The 17,500-nt window shown below is 41.0% G+C and overlaps 1 protein-coding gene across 7 annotated transcripts in view; it reads left to right on the top strand.

Annotated features, from left to right (window-relative positions):
- LOC135115026 (anoctamin-8-like) overlaps window positions 1-17,500 on the top strand; it is a 127,675-nt gene that overhangs the window by 107,102 nt on the left and 3,073 nt on the right. For 5 of the 7 annotated variants that reach the window (XM_064031477.1, XM_064031459.1, XM_064031486.1 and 2 more), the window contains 10 exons: window positions 4,135-4,329; window positions 4,911-5,046; window positions 7,438-7,493; window positions 8,590-8,664; window positions 9,315-9,509; window positions 10,383-10,565; window positions 14,057-14,254; window positions 14,697-14,828; window positions 15,155-15,324; window positions 17,340-17,500. The exon at window positions 17,340-17,500 is cut by the window's right edge and continues 3,073 nt beyond it. In XM_064031477.1, the coding sequence (XP_063887547.1) occupies window positions 4,135-4,329; window positions 4,911-5,046; window positions 7,438-7,493; window positions 8,590-8,664; window positions 9,315-9,509; window positions 10,383-10,565; window positions 14,057-14,254; window positions 14,697-14,828; window positions 15,155-15,324; window positions 17,340-17,500 (1,501 nt within the window). Of the gene's footprint in view, window positions 1-4,134; window positions 4,330-4,910; window positions 5,047-7,437; window positions 7,494-8,589; window positions 8,665-9,314; window positions 9,510-10,382; window positions 10,566-14,056; window positions 14,255-14,696; window positions 14,829-15,154; window positions 15,325-15,786; window positions 15,867-17,339 lie in introns of all 7 variants that reach the window. The other 2 variants (XM_064031512.1, XM_064031469.1) reach the window with 2 other exon arrangements.

The raw sequence follows: 17,500 nt of genomic DNA, 5'->3' as shown, positions 1-17,500 counted from the left end.
CACGAGCAGGTATTTTATATATATATATATATATATATATATATATATATATATATATATATATATATATATATATATATATATATATATATATATATATATATATATATATATATATATATATATACCGGTTTTTATTCTGAATTTTTTTCTCGAATGCACGGTGTTTTGGAAAATACTCTTATATATTTTTGATAAAGCAACACTATTTTGTTCGGGCTCGGTGTTTACGCTCTCGGCTGAGACACCTGCAGACACAACAAGGCCAGGGTGTCACCGGGGTCGTCGCGAAAGTGATCACAACAAGGCCCCGCTTTTCACCTCCCCAGTACATTAATAATCAAATTTTGATCTATTAAGAGTTTTTTTTTATTCGAGTGATACAATTTGGTGATTTTTTTAGTATCATGTTGATTTTTTTTTTTTTTTTTGTGGAAGTAATGTCACGTTTGCTGAAGTGTTTTCGGAGGTAACTTCGTGACATCTTTGGAAATTTCGATAATATAATCGAAGAAAATCTGATACTTCAAAAAGATGTCTCGCATCTCAACACATCAGTACATGCGTCACCAGCCTCGCCGCATAATCAGATATTTTTCATATGATATGTGCTATATCTTAAAGAAGAAAAAAAATGAAAGAGTATTGGATCGAAATAATGAACGTAAAACGGCACAGCTAATGGCGGTGTGTGTGTGTGTGTGTGTGTGTGTATGTGTGTGTGTTTATATATATATATATATATATATATATATATATATATATATATATATATATATATATATATATATATATATATATATATATATATATATATATATATATATATAAGTGATTCAATGAGATGTCTGACGACGTCGGGACTTTTGTAAGCCACAAATCACAAGCGAAAATTGTCAATATTATCAATATTTGAAAGCACTAAGAGGCAAAGAAAACCCAAGATTTCCCATCGAAGTCTCGACAAACATCGGCAAGTGAAAGTATGCTGTTTTACAATCTCATCATTTACAGTGAATGTTCAGAGCTGGTTGACAGTGGAGGTGCAGCGGAAGGTGCAGCTCTGGACACATTCCTCGCCTTACACGTGCCGGCATATCAGGATTATCTCCGATCAACTCCTAGTAATGAAGAGCACAGCTATTCACCAGTTGCAAGCGGCTTTGCCTTCCACTAAGGTCTTTACATGACGCCAGAAAACAAATCCATTTGAAGCGGAATCTGCATTGGTATCTGCTCCGATTACGATGAAAAACAGGAATTTCTGTTTCATGATGCCATGTTACACCTGTGGCTTCCTCGTACAGGTGTCACCTGCATCACTCTCTGGTGAAAACACCAAAAAGGTTTCCATGTTGCGTCACCTGCGCAATCACATGTTATGGCTTACAACAGTCTCAGAATCGTAGACATCAATGCGTATTATACTTGTGCATTTGTTTGTGCGTGTGTGTGTGTATATGTTTATTAATTTTCTTGCCATTAAACATCTAAATAAAATATGTAAATATGTATTATAAGTAGCATAAGCAATGATATAAGGATATAAGGTATACCTTATGAAAATTGTATATATATATATATATATATATATATATATATATATATATATATATATATATATATATATATATATATATATATATATATATATATATATATATATATATATATATATATATATATATATATATATATATATATATATATATATATATATATATATATATATATATATATATATATATATATATATATATATATATATATATATATATATGATGTAAGTTTTGGCAGGCCAATAAGATTGGACATACACGTGGCCAGTAAGTCACGCTTGGGACACTGTAGGCTGTCCATAAGGTTCCAACACGAGTCGTAAACGTAACGTTCTCCACTTTGACCCACGTAGCTGACCCTGACCCTATTATCTCCCCCCTGGGTCATAGGTGGACAGGGTGAGTACACACTGCCAAGTGATCGTAGCTAGCAGCGAGTCCTGTGACTGGTACTGAGTGGATTAACTAGTAATTTGTTGAGCCTCTGGGCGTCGGTTTAACTAGTAACGTGGCTAGTGTTCCGAGTCTTAGTATAGCCAGTACTGAAGGTCACTGTAGGCATGTGCTGAGTGACGTCTTCACTAGCGTAGCTTGGTCTTCCAGCCATCTCTCTCATGTGACTCTCAAGTAACCTCGTCCCTTCCCTCAGATGCATGGCTGCGCGTTGACGCATTGGTGGCATTCATGGCATACAGCTCAGGCTGCATTCTAAGAGTAGCTTTTTTTCCCGTTCACAAAGTGGTACCTGTCTGCCTCGGGAGCTTCCCGTGCCGATCCTGCTCACTCGGCGCTAAAAAATTTTAACACCATTATAAATTTTTAAACTTTTTAAGTGTTTAAATGTACTTTTTTTACTCTTCCAAGGACACTCGTATTTAACAACTTTTGTAAAAAAATGTTTTTCCTCTTGCATTTTGAACAGAGAATATTTAATGAATATATTTAGAGTAGCAAGTATATTATCGGAGAGTGTTTGTGTGTGCATGGTGCAGGTCTGTCTAGTGTGTGTCTGTCTGTGTGCACTCCCTTCACTGTGTCAGGACTCACCACCATGATGAGGTGTGTCAGCAGTACAGCTCCTGACTAATAGACATGTGTTGCTTACATTGTGTACATTACGTAATACCTGGTAATGGTAGAACCTAACAACAATAGCATATCACTCCAGAAAGTAATACCCTACTTGAGGCATTAGTGAATTCTTCCATCCTCACACAGTTAAGACTCTTGTAGCAATCATAACATCGGTGTGCTATGCGTAAACTACCTGTGAAAAATATATAGTCATACTTAATTCATCGAATATAATTTTCTCGCGGCGGACACAAGTACACATCAGCACTGGCAGGTCCTTGTTTGGTGACCTGCGAACCACTCTTATTCTCGCGGCGTGTACAAACAGACAAGGTTACCTCACGTCTCTGGGGCACCGCCTTATTATGATGACCGCCTAGTTCCCTGACTGAGCCGCGCCTGCTGGTAGAGTGTCCCCGTCTGAAGGACCTGCGAGAGCGATGCCTTTCCTGTGAGGAAGACGGAACTTTGTCAATCTTCTTTTAGTGGGGAAGGCTGGCGCTCTCCATAAATTATGATCAAATAATGTCACTTTTTAGTTACCGAGATTACTTATTATTATGTTTGTTATAATACATTGGATTTTTCTCTTAGCTTATTCATACTTTATTGACATCTTTTACTTTTATGAATGCAACGTTATATGACTTCGATGTTGCGGCGTCAATAATTCAGTCAGTATAAACTCAGTCATCTAGACTCGTTACTTTGTTCCTAAGCTTTCAAACAAGGTTCATATCTCATTTGCTCACACCCAAGCCAAATTTGACGGTGCTTCAAAGAGATACTTTTACTACGACATAGCTTATTCGGTATACAAAAATAAATTCAGCAGTCCATCACATTTCCCGAGCCAAGTATCGGAGGAGGTAAGCAAACGCGGGGACATAAACTTGGTCGCGGTGCTCGTCTCTGCCGCCATATCCTTTGAGTTGTGGTGACAAAAACCCTCACACTGCACCACGCACGGCAGACCTTTACGTTCACACCGTCAATGCTACAGGTTCTCCAGATATTAATTTATCGACTAGTCAATAAAAGAGGATAAACAACCTGATGGAATGTGCGCCCGATGCCTGGATTCAAGCCACACGTTACATATTCACAAGCATAGACGATAACCTCATCACGAAGGGAACTACTGAGACATCACCACGGATCGGTAAAATTCTTAGACCACTCGAGATACAAATTGAATTGAGATATATGAATACTTTTCTAAATAAACGGAAATGTACGTTGTATGAGTCTCATCCCTCTGAACCCTTGAATATCTCCAACATATACTAATATTACGCTGGCAAAATTCTCAGACCACTAGAGATACAGACTGAACACAGACAAAATGTACACAAATCTTTCCTAAATAGACGCAAATGTACGGTGTATGAGTGTCGTCCCTCAGAACCCTTGAATATCTCCAACACTATCAATGTTAAGCAGCAAACGCAAACACTCACTGCCATCTTAACACATCCCTCTGTCCCCCCTGTGAGCGAAGTCGAGTAGTAGCCTCTTAGTTGACTGCTGGCTGGCTGTGCAGGGCGAGCTACGGGTGAGCGGGGTGACGGGCCGCTTGGAGCCCGAGTACCCCGCCTGGCGCAGGAACCTCACCCGCTACCTGATCACGCTCCCTGTAGTCCTGGGCTGCCTCTTGGTGGTCTTCGTGGTCATGCTCCTCATCCTCCAGCTCCAGGTGGGTAGTGACACGTGACTAGGGCTAACAGTTCAATATATACTAAGGCTAATGACTCAGTATATTCTAAGACTAATAATTTGATATATATTAAAGGTAATACTTCAATATATACTAAGACTAATGATTCAATATATATTAAGACTAATAATGTAATATATACTATGGCTAGAAATTCAATATATGCTGTGGCTAATGATTATATATATATATATATATATATATATATATATATATATATATATATATATATATATATATATATATATATATATATATATATATATATATATATATATATATATATATATATATACACTAAGGACTGTTTAAGTTATCGGGCCGCATTCTTAAATGATTTGGGTTCTCAAAGAAAGTAATGCCGAAAGATATACAACTTAGCACAGTGGAGGTCACGACAGCTTTATACAAAAGTCGATAAATAAAAGAAAAGCCTTTGTGGATACACGAATACAAACCAATATTCATAAACTTGTATAGTCTTACTGTTATTTTTTTTTTCGGGTACACGAGTATAAATCTGTTCACAACCTTGTATTGCCTTACTACTGTGTGTGCAGGACCTGTGTGACGCCTTCATCACGGAGCACGAGTACACCTTCTACCTGTCCTACGCCCCAAAGGTGCTCATGGCCCTCACCATCTCAGCCTTCGATGAGGGCTACACCAAGCTGGCAGTGTGGCTCAACGACCTAGGTGTGTGTGTGTGTGTGTGTGTGTGTGTGTGTGTGTGTGTGTGTGTCTGTGTGTGTGTGTCTGTCTGTGTGTGTGTGTGTGTGTGTGTGTGTGTGTGTGTGTGTGTGTGTGTGTGTGTCCTTTCCGCCAGGCAAGTACCCAGTAAGAGGAAAACTTTTCGTCGTCTTCATCTGGGATCAAGTATTGAGCGGGCTGCAATCAATGAGCCTCTCGTTGGGCGCCTTCAAAGTTGAGATACGTATTGTTTAGTGTTGCCGAGTGTTCCGATACATTTTTTCCCCTTGTATTGAAAACCAATCCCCAGCAAGGATCGGTGGCCAATGTTCAGGAAAGTTGCCCACCGAGCCGAGCCGAGTCGTGTCTTGTCGTCTTGCCAACACTGACTAAAATATCAACAACAAAATATCAAGGCTCTTTCACTACGATATACTACAATTCACAACCAAAAAAATCACTGCAAAATCTCTTCAAGCGCCATAAGAAAGAAGATTTGTTAGAACAGTTTATTTTCTATCGTCTAGCTAGTATAATGTCTCCTGAACAAAGAGGAATACTTCAATAGCGGTTTATGGTTAAGGAAACATATATCTCTGGCAGTGAAAGGGTCATAAAAGCATAATTAAATTTCTGATCCCTGTAAAATGTAAAGGAGCGCGATCAACGTCCTGAACTTGTCCTAATCTCAATTTAAAACAACAGTAGCATGTTTTATAACCCGGGCATCTCAGTCTACACCTATATTACATCATCATCATCATCACTGTCAACATCACCATTGTCATTGGTAGCAAACACAACGCTTGATTCCATGCTTCACCATCACTTTAGTACATTGCATATTTTCTCTTCTCTTTTTCTCTGGTTTTAAAATCTATTCTTAGAGCATTTAATGGTGTTTTCTTTGGATTATCTGCAGCCAGTCTACCTTCTACTTGCAAGTATCTAACCCTATTAAACACGCCTCACCAAGCTATTCTTAACATTTCTCGCCACATTGGCAAAACAAGGCAATCTCCCTGTCCTCATCACTCTACTGCGGCACTCACTCCCAAGTCTCATTCTCCGCTTCACACATAAGGCTCGTAGAAATACCCTGAGAGCTTGTCACCCACAGAACTCGCACAATTATCTCCAGCATCATACGACTACAACAGCGTTCCTCAGCCACTCTTGTTACCGACCTACGATGTGCGTGTTCCAAGTTTCCTCCTCCATTTCACAAGGAAGGCTCGGAGTTATACCGTGAGCGTTTGTCACCCACAGAACTTGCACAGTAATCGGCGACATCATACGACTTCACCACTGCGTTCCTCAGCCACTCTTGCTACTGACCTGCGATGCCCGAGTGAAGTCAGACATAACCACGCCACTGTTACTCCCTTATGCCACAGGAGACAGGATAGCTCTGTGCACGGTTAGAGGTTTAAAGATTATCAATTCGATCTGGGTGAAAGCAGTTTCTCAGATAAAGCAATATCTCGCTCTCGTAATCCTAGCGGGCACCTCATGACCTTACTGTTGCGATGCCGTGACTCACTCTATCCTCTGCCCCCTCATGATGAAACGTAGCGACAGTAACGCAATTATTTCGCCTTTTGATCATCGTAATTATTAAGTCACGTGGTCTGTGAGTAGCAAGATATTGCAAGAATATGACAACACGCCTGTCAATACAACACCACCACCACTACCACCACCATCACCACCACCACCACCACCAACAACAACAACTACAGCAACAACAACAACAAAAACAGTAACTCTAATATTTCGTTTCCCAATCACTTTAATTACAAACCGCAGCTTGTGAATTCAAAATACTACAAGAATACTCGTATGACAAGATGACTGTCAATACAACAATAACAGTAACAACAGTAACCCTAATAATTCGCTTCTTAATAATCTTAATTATAAACCAACGCTGTCTGTAAGTACGAAATGCTACAAGATGGCTGCCAATATAACAAGAACAACAACAACAACAACAACAACAACAACAACAAAAGCAGCAGTAACAGCAGCAGCAACAACAGTAATTCAAATATTTCGTTTCAGTCATCTCAATTTCAAACCCACGCAGTTAGTAAATTTCAAAGCGCAACAAGAACATCACAAGACGACTGCAAATACAACAACAACAACAAGTGACCGTAAATATCATGTAAAATTGAGGGGCACGGCTTCGATTCCCTTTAAAAAGAGACTGACGTGCTGGCCGGACAGACACGAACACCCCTGCCTTGCCGGGGGAGGTCGATGAGGGACACAACACAACAAAGAGGCAAAGAGCCGCTAGGGACGCGCTGTAACGCAAATGACGGAGCGGCGGCGGCGGGGCAGTAAAAATTGTCTGAGGTGTTGGTTGATTAATTGATTTTTTCCTTTCAGAAAACTACCGCGTGGAGGAAGCCTACCAGAACCACCTCATCATTAAGCTGGCAGTGGTGAGTCACTAGGGGCAGTTTCGTACAGTTTGTGGTGAAGGATGAGTCAGACTTGCCCTCCTCAGACGACAATATTTTTTCTTCTTGGTGTCGTGGGAAAATTGTATGATAGAGGAGGGAAGAGGAAAGTCTGTATCGTAAATGTAAATGAAAGTAGTCACGATGCAAGAGCTGTTTGTCCAGAAAGAGAGAGAGATAGATAGATAGATAGATAGATAGAGAGAGAGAGAGAGAGAGAGAGAGAGAGAGAGAGAGAGAGAGAGAGAGAGAGAGAGAGAGAGAGAGAGAGAGAGAGAGAGAGAGAGAGATTATCCAGGCACTGAGCTAATACGATAGTAAAGGTGAGGCCAGAAGGTGACAGCTTAAGCCTCCGTACCCTTAGACGCTTTTGCCTCACGTATGGAATATTCTGAAAGGCCACAGAGATCATTACTGGAGTTCTCACGGATACTTTTCCAATAGGTAGCTCAGAGTATTGTTAAACAATCATTGAAATCACGAAAACTCCTGAAAACTCCAATAGCTTCCACTGCAGCTAGGTAAATATTTTTAAACTATCATTATAGTCACGAAAACACCCTTGAAAACTTCAGTTACTTCTACGACAACTCAGTAAGAGTAGTAAACTATCATTAGAATCATGAAAACACCTTTGAGAGCTCATTTACGTCACCTCTAGCTTAATAAATGCAGTAAACTCCAATTAGATTCCTCAAAACACCCTTGAAAACTCTGACAAGATCCTCTACACAATGGTAAATGTAAATAAAAAATTGCTGAAATGTTTAAGAATACTGACCAAGAATATCAAAACACTGCAAGCCATCCTTGTCTTTCAGGATTCTTGGAAACACGACGACACACCTGCTGTGAAAAAAAAAAAAAAGAGTTTTATCAGTTCTTAGACTGCCATCCGTAATACAAAAGATGGCTTATAAGAAATCTACCAGCGTCTTTCATCATTACCATCTCTGCTTCAGTCAATTTTGTATACACATTAAAGTGACGTGAGGCTTTGTAAAGAAAAGTAACATTAAAAAAAGGGGAGGGCTGTGGGGAGACTCGGCGCTAACCTCTACACTTTTTAATTTTTCAGTTTCGCTTCGTCAACTCGTTCCTGTCACTCTTCTACATCGCCTTCTACCTTCAGGACATGGAGAGATTAAAGGAGGTGAGGAAGGGGAAGGCTTGTACAGGTGTGGTTGTATGCGCTTTTGGTTGAAGTGATGTGAAATACAGTGCTTGATTATTGAACGATGGCGCAATGTTTATTTACAGATGAGAGAGAGAGAGAGAGAGAGAGAGAGAGAGAGAGAGAGAGAGAGAGAGAGAGAGAGAGAGAGAGAGAGAGAGAGAGAGAGAGAGAGAGAGAGAGAGAGAGAATTATTTACCCTAAACCTAGCCCCTAGTAGTTACAGCGACACATTCACTGCCACCCCTCTACACATACACACACACACACACACACACACACACACACACACACACTGATGCCCTGCACAACGCATTTCTTGCTTCACCCTTCACCCCACCATCATAACCTGCACCTCACACATACTCAAATAAAGCTGTCTTTCCAGCACTCCCTCACACTGCCCTAAACGAAAGTAATGCCCAATAGCACGTCCAATCAGTGAGCCTTTTTTTTTTTATTTTCAGTGTTTTTTTTTTCTTTCTTCTCAGTGAGCCGTTTTTTTCTCAGTGGGCCTTTCTCTTCTCAGTGGGTTTGATTTTTTCCTCCTTTTTGTTGCCCTTGGTCAGCAGAACCCTTCTTCCATAAAAAAAAAAAAAACCCTAGTTTCACCCTCACGCCCTTTACAGCAACTGGCGGCGCTGCTCCTGACGAGGCAAGTGGTGGGCAACATCAAGGAGTCGTGCATCCCGTACCTCCTGGAGCAGTTCAAGCTGGCCAAGTTAAGCTTCGACTTGTACGGCGCCCTCTCCCCGTCCGAGGAGAACAAGCAGCAGGACTGGCCGCAGGAGAACCCCCCTCAGCCCGCCGGCAATGATACACAGGTGCGTGAGGCGGACACAAGGGCTTTACTGGCTGTCTTTCTTATGTAAGGGGAACATTTGCTGATAAATGAGTGTGCCTGCCTGACCGCCGAATACATCCTGACACATGAAACTGGCAACTTACTGACAGGAAAGTGAGGGTAGCAGTTTACTTGATTACAGACCATGGCTTTGCTACATCAATATTCTGTCAGAGTTAGCGTACTCGGTAAATACGAGAGAATAACATGATTATCACACGAAATAATGCTGCCAAGATGCAGGTTAACTGTACGGCCAATTATTGAATTATTTGCACACCTTAAGAACTACTATAATGGACAAGTGGAGTTAGTGGCGTAAGAAAACACAGGATGAAGCAGCGGTGCGGTTCTTTCTGTAACATTTCGACGAAATTGGAATGAGGTAGACTGACGAATTATTACGAGGAAAGTAGAATATTGCCACTTCCTGATAATACGATTCCTTACACTACTACTTTGATTTATTTCACAAATCTGCCAATACCCATTTCCCTCCTCAACACCGAACATCTTGGACTAACCTTCACTAAAAAATCTCAACTGAAAGCTCCACGTTTCTTCTGTTAAAACAGCTTTCATGGAGTTCAGCGTTATGTATAGCTTTCGCCAATACCTTCCCTCTTTCCAGCTGCTAACTCTATACATGGACGGCACAGTTTCTCCCATAATCACCTACAACTCTTTAAACACTTTGTACTCAGCGAATAGTTTTATTCCTTAAAAATACGAGACAACCATTGCAACGAAATACAATATAATACAATGGCCTCTACTCATCTATCTATCTATCCATCTATCTACCTGTCTATCTATCTGTTAAATATCTCACATCAACTCCCTCACATTGCAGGTGCTGGAAGAAGAGGACGAGGAGGACGACAATAAGGGGGAGAACACACAGGTCGGGGCGGCGAAGAGCGAGGACGGGGAGGCCAAGGTGGGCAAGAGCCGGGACGGGGACCCTTGCCTGGCGCGGGGATCCAGCAAAAGCCGCATCGTGAGTCAGGCAGAAGTGGAGTGCAACATGTCCAGGGTGAGTTGTGGCGTGGTGGGTGAATGATGAGGTACCGCTGAGAGATAGATGGATAGGTGGCTGGATGGACAGATAGACTAATAGACAAGAAGATAGATGGATAGATAGATAGATAGATAGACAGATAGATAGATAGATAGATAGATAGACAGATAGATAGATGGGTGGTTAGGTAGGAAGGTAGACAGATAGGTAGGTTTGTAGATGGATAGAAACAGATAGATAGATAGATAAATAGATAGATACAGACAGACAGACAAGCAAACAGATAGACAGACAAAGAGATACTAACAAACACACACACACACACACACACACACACACACACACACATAGATATATACATACATGCATAATTACATACATACATATACACATAAAGAAATAATAGATAGACAGATAGACAGACAAAGACAGACAGATAGATATATCGATAGTTAGATAAATAAACAGACAGAGAAATAGATACATGGATAAATACATATAAGAAAAGTCAGACACATAAATATTAAATAGACTGACAAATTGGCGAACAGCAAACAGCCAGAAAGAAAAACATTGAAAGGTAAAAGGTGAAAAAAATACACGAGCATAGATTTATCAGTGGCAAACAGCACATCGATGACCTTCCCACACGCATGAGGCAGTGAATGCGGTGAGGCAACACAGAGGCAGCAGGTGTCCATGTTAAAGAGAAGAGACAAGCAGGAAAGACCAGGATAACACAACACCAATCACGGAAAAACCAGCAAGTCGATAAATGAAACTGCGATCAATACTTGGCGTCATGCACCTCCCCCGTCCTGTCCTCTACAGCACCTCCAGTACACTCAGCATGGCAAGAAACTAGTTCACAAGTACAATGTTGGGTGACAGGAATAGACTCGGTAATCAGGTTATTAGTGACGAGTTAATAAAGTTTTTTTTAAATGGTAGATACTCGTAGACAAAAATTATGCATGGCTGTTTTAAATAGGGGTTGTACTTGTGTTATGCTCTTATGTTCAATTAGATCATTCAGTTCCACACTCACTCCTTCATCCCAAACTTAAGCAATGAGAGGTGAAAGTATGGTGGATATACGTATTAAGTATATGTTTTACACACTCCTTTTTTTTCAGATTTCCATATATTCCTATGTTCAGTAAGATAAAACAATACCACACTCATAGTTCTTCACCGCAAGCTTGAACACTAAGAATTAAGAATGGAATAAAACTTTGAGGTTAACTATTGGAGAGAGATCATACTCTTACATATTAGACACACTGATTTGAAGATAGCTCATGATATCTTTCTCCTACGTACATGATTAAATGATTGAAACGCAATAAATTTATCATTTAGCTTCAGTTATTTCAACCAGAGTAGTGAGACAGTATTTGTAAGTAACGGTGAGAGGCAGGATAATGTTAGTAGAAGGAAACGAATGTCATTATTATATTATTATATTTACATTTTCATAAGCTTCGTCACCTCGATTGTTTTATGAAACTTATAATTTAGTACCATTTTGCTGCTTAGTGTTGCTCCCTGGCCACCATCAACATCATTCAATACTCTATCCTCCAGTCTCCCTATGGTAACCACAATGAGTACTGACTGCACTGACGGCCTATGTTCTGAAACGCTTTGCTCTCTCATCACGACTATCCTCAAAGGCCACAGAGATGATTAGCCGAGTTCTCAAGAGTGTTTCTCCTGATAATAATGTAGAAGTCTTGTTAATCTGTCACTAGAACCGTCAAAAACATCCTTAAAAAGCAGTGTACATAGCAAGATCCCTTTGAAAGTAGTCGGAGGTCCTTTATTTCACATCTTTCATATCTTCAGCTCTCCCTATTACTGTTCTTTTTCTTTCTTTTTTTTCATTCTTCCTTGCAGCTGAACTATTTGTGAGAGAAGTATCAAGACGTCCTCCAAACTAAATTGTCTAACTTTCCGGGAATTCTTTTTGTGACTGAGTTTTCAGGAGCGGTAAAAATGAGTATGGTTTTATTTATTTTATTTATTATCTTTTTCGCCTTTAGCCAGACTCCCTGACACTTTAAAGTATGCATATCCATTCACTGCTCTCCCCTCTATGTCTATCCTTCTTACCACACTACTCTCTCTCTCTCTCTCTCTCTCTCTCTCTCTCTCTCTCTCTCTCTCTCTCTCTCTCTCTCTCTCTCTCTCTCTCTCTCTCTCAACATCACTCCTTTTCATAGTTGTCCGTGTTCATAATTATCACGCTTGATTTATGCCATTTGCTTACCTTCTTAATCTACGTCTTTATCACTAATTTGCACTCGTTAGTAAGGTGTAGATTAAGAGATGATCTGATGGAGGTATCTAAGTGGTATAAAGGACAAGGATAATAGCAGGAAAGATCGTTAAGGCTATTAAGATTGGACAAGTATCAGGTTCAAGCTTCATGAAGTTAGATTTAAAGGCAGTAATAGTAAGTATTAAACCGGTTCTCAAGTACACTGGTAGATGACTGCAATAGACTCAGTACTCAGATTGTTACTACCGAGTCAATAGGAAACTTATAAAAGGAATACATAACTTCCCTGGAACAGTTATTAAGTTGATGTATGATGGTATGTTTTATAAAGGTACCATCACGTATAGGTCTGATGGCTTCTTGCAGCTTCCTTTGTGCTGCTACATTCAATCACGCCCAACTTTCTGGAGACTCTTCAACTAACTTCTTGGAAACGCCGGGAAAAATAACCTTTTTTTTTTTTTTCTTTGTCCCCCCTTGGCTGGACTCCTTAACAATGGAAAGAAAAGGAAAAAGAAATTCCATCAACACACACCTCTCTCCTTTCTCCCTATCTCTTACACCACACCATCTCTCTCTCTCTCTCTCTCTCTCTCTCTCTCTCTCTCTCTCTCTCTCTCTCTCTCTCTCTCTCTCTCTCTCTCTCTCTCTCTCTCTCTCTCTCCATACTTCGTATATTCACACTTCTTTCCAAAAATATGTGTTAGGTTAGGTTAAGCTAGATTGCGCTGGGTTTTGTTAAGTTAGGTTAGGTTAAATTAAGCTAGGCTAGGTTAGGTTAGGTTAGCTCCATGTTTAATTCCCTCCGTCTACCTTCGAGGAGTACCTGGGGATGTTCATTCACTTAGATTAAGTAAGGTTAGGTTAAGTGAGATTAAATTAAGTTAGATTAACCCTTTCACTAATCACTTTGAGATGTCTTTACTTGTTCTACAGCCACATCCAATCTTTGAACCGAGAAGAAATTGCAAAATGTATACTTTTTCATCGTTAACTTTCTTGTAGATCCTTATAAAGACTTCACGTATTTTTTCTGGTGCTGCTAATTGTTTCGTATTGCAGTGAAACCGTTTAGTACGAAGACACCTTCGAGGAATACCAGATGTTCATTCATCTGGTATTCCTCTGGTAAGGTAAGGTTAGGATAGGAGAAATTAGGTTACATTAGATTAAGTTATGTGGGGTTAGCTTCACCACGCTTGACTGTTCCTGCCTTTCCCAGTACGAGGGCACCTTCGAGGACTACTTGGAGATGTTCATTCAGTTCGGCTACGTCACGCTCTTTTCCTCGGCCTTCCCGCTCGCCGCCACCTGCGCCTTTCTCAACAACCTGATAGAGATTCGCTCCGACGCCTTCAAGTTGTGCTGCGTGTTCCAGCGGCCCTTCGGCAACCGTGCCCAGAGCATCGGCGTGTGGCAGGTGAGACTTGGAAGCGTTTGGTAAGCTTTTGGTGAAGTTTATGGCGAAACTTTAAGGATTGCAGGGAGGAGGAGGAGGAGGAGGAGGAGGAGGAGGAGGAGGAGGAGGAGGAGGAGGAGGAATACAAAGGAATACCAACCTATGTCCCTATCTACCTATCAATCTATCTATTTGTCTATCTATCTATCTATCTATCTATCTATTTATCTATCGTCCTAGGATACCATGGAGTTATCTACGTATCATCTTATCTGTCTACCGCCCCAGCTTTTCCTCCCCCTATGAGTTATCTATTAATCTACGTTATTACTTATCCATTCATCCTTCTCTCCCACAAGATACCATGAAGTTATGCATCTTATAACCTACCTCCTTCTTCTTCCACCCAGAACGTCTTATTATCTATGTGCCTAACTGTCTCTCTCTCTATCCACTCCCCAAGGACGCTATGGAGCTGATGGGCGTGGTGGGCATCATGGTGAATTGCATTCTGATCGGCCTCTCCGGGCAGGTGCACCGCATGTTCCCGCACATGTCCACCGCCCAGACCATCCTGCTCATCGTGGTGCTCGAGGTGAAAGAGTGAGAGAGAGAGAGAGAGAGAGAGAGAGAGAGAGAGAGAGAGAGAGAGAGAGAGAGAGAGAGAGAGAGAGAGAGAGAGAGAGAGAGAGAGAAAGAGAGAGAGAGAGATTCAACTTGTGTATGTAGAAAGCTCTAGTAAAGTTAATGGGCATTCAAAACAGCCTAAAATATTCGTAGTATCTTTGATGTTAGATTAAGAATTGAATTAACGTGCCCTTCATAGTTGAATGTGGGTATTTCCTTAGATTTTATCACTCGTGCATGAAAAAAAAAAAAAAACGGGGGAGTCTGAGAGTTGACGGTGCCTCCCTCCCGCAGCACGCCATGATCGCCCTCAAGTACGGCATCAGCTACGCCATCCCGGATATCCCAGACTGGGTCGCCACTGAGATGGCCAAGGTGGAGTTCCAGCGACGCGAGGCTCTGCGCAGGCTCTCCACCTCCAACTCGCCCCCCACCCGTGAGGACTCCCAGCCCCCCTCCCCCAGGTGAGTGGCTTTCCCTTCCTCCTATTGCGTTTGTTGCTGCGTCATTACATCAATCAGTCAATTAATCAGTTTGCCATTCATCTCCTTTCTTGGTGGTGTATTTTAACTTTATGGAATCCAATACAAAATATACTTTGGAATACATTTTTTTTTTAAACACACATACACACACACACAGTGAAAAGTTATATCAATTCAATTTTCCTTCATTTCCCAAGACCAGCAGTGTTGTGACTCAAGATGCAAAGAATAAAGGAAAGCAGACACAGTAATCCTCACACCTTTCATCTTACCGCCGCCATCGCCTCATCCTCTCCCTGCCTTCACCGCCTCCCCGCCCCTCACCCCACACAACCACGAACCCCACGCCCGCCTCGTCATCCCACTCAACACCACTCACTGTGCACGCTGTGTCCACGCTCTCACTCTTCTATTCCAATACTGTCTTTGCTTTCCCCGCAGCATCCTCACACTTCATGCTCACAACACTCCAAAATGTGCACTGCATCCTGTATCCAGTGCAGTGTAGTAATAACAATAATGTACGTGAGTTTACAAGGTAGATTTTTTATTTTTTTGTTTGTCTTTTTTCCAGTTTTTTTCATTATATATTTCTGGGGCCACGTTTCACTGTCCACACTTGGGTACACGGTCCAGGCGGTGTGGGCGGGACTGTCCCCTCAGCGTTTCTCTTTCAGCTTTGGTTCCGAAGCACTGCCACTAATACTACGTAGCTTGTATTGCATTATCCTTTCAGATTTTACTTCATATTTGCCTTGTGTCGCTATTCTTAGTTGTTTACTGCTTTGTGCTTTGTGCTATGGGGTTGTGGGGCGCGCGCGCGCACACGCACACACACACACACACACACACACACACACACACACACACACACACACACACACACACACACACACACACACACACACACACACACGAAGCCTTTGCGCTGCAGTGCTGACTGTAACAAGACAGCCAACGTTCTATCTAATGTAACATTCAAAGACTATACACAAACTGTATGTAAAAATACTACATGCATATTATATCTTTACATCTTATGGTAACCACGGTAGCTGGTCTTCTTTATTTCTCTATTTCAATGCGCAGACTTGTGCGCTGTCTTTATGTGTGTTACTGTGCTCCCTCTGGCTTGTAGCAAAACATTTTTTTTATTTTTTATTTTCTGTGTCATTTGTGCGCGTGTAATATATGTATATATATATATATATATATATATATATATATATATATATATATATATATATATATATATATATATATATATATATATATATATATATATATATATATATATATATATATATATATATATATATATATATATATATATATATATATATACTTGTATATAATTCTAGTTCTTTATTTTTTATTGTTTGTTATTCACCGTGGCAGTGCATGATTTATTACTTGTGTATCACTTCATATAATTGCACTTGTAGGCGTTATTAGATTGACAGGTATTTCACATCACTATACGTGTATTAGTAGACATTTTTACTCAAAAACTTCTGCATGCTAAAATTTTTAAAAATTCAATTCATGCAATCATGCAATACTTAACATTAATAATTTTACATGTTCCAGCAAGTCTATCGATATAAGTAGATTAAACCATGCAATCAAAAACTGTCACGTGGTATCCTAATGTTGTTAGTTAAGCCACAAAGATTTCTTAGCGTTCCCATTTAACACATGCAAACCAGAAGACTGAACCGTCTAGTACCTGACCTCACTCAGCAACTGCACCACGCCCACCACCACCACCACCACCACCCTTATCCTGCCACCATCCAGCCATTTCTTCACCGTAACCACCACGGCCTCACAAAGATCCACTCCCTCCTTATCCCGTCCCTCCACACCACTCCACAATCTAAACCCCGCACCACCTCACTGCTAGCCCTCACACGCACACGCACCCCGGCCTGTCGGAGTGCTGTGCTGAGAGTCCATGGAGTTTCACTGATAAGCTTCTTGTTCCTCTCCAGTAGGCACCTGTTCAGCCACTCGCTGTCATCGGAGTACGTGGACCGCAGCGTGCAGACCGAGGTGATGTACTACCGCCGCCGACACTCCTTCAAGACCTCCCCGAGCAGTACAATCGACGAGGACGAGGTGATGACTCCCTCAGACTCCACCAGCAGGCGTG

This window comes from Scylla paramamosain, chromosome 2, assembly GCF_035594125.1.
Source record: "Scylla paramamosain isolate STU-SP2022 chromosome 2, ASM3559412v1, whole genome shotgun sequence".
Classification (NCBI taxonomy): Eukaryota; Metazoa; Arthropoda; class Malacostraca; order Decapoda; family Portunidae; genus Scylla; species Scylla paramamosain.
This window is presented reverse-complemented; position numbering and strand designations above follow the sequence as displayed.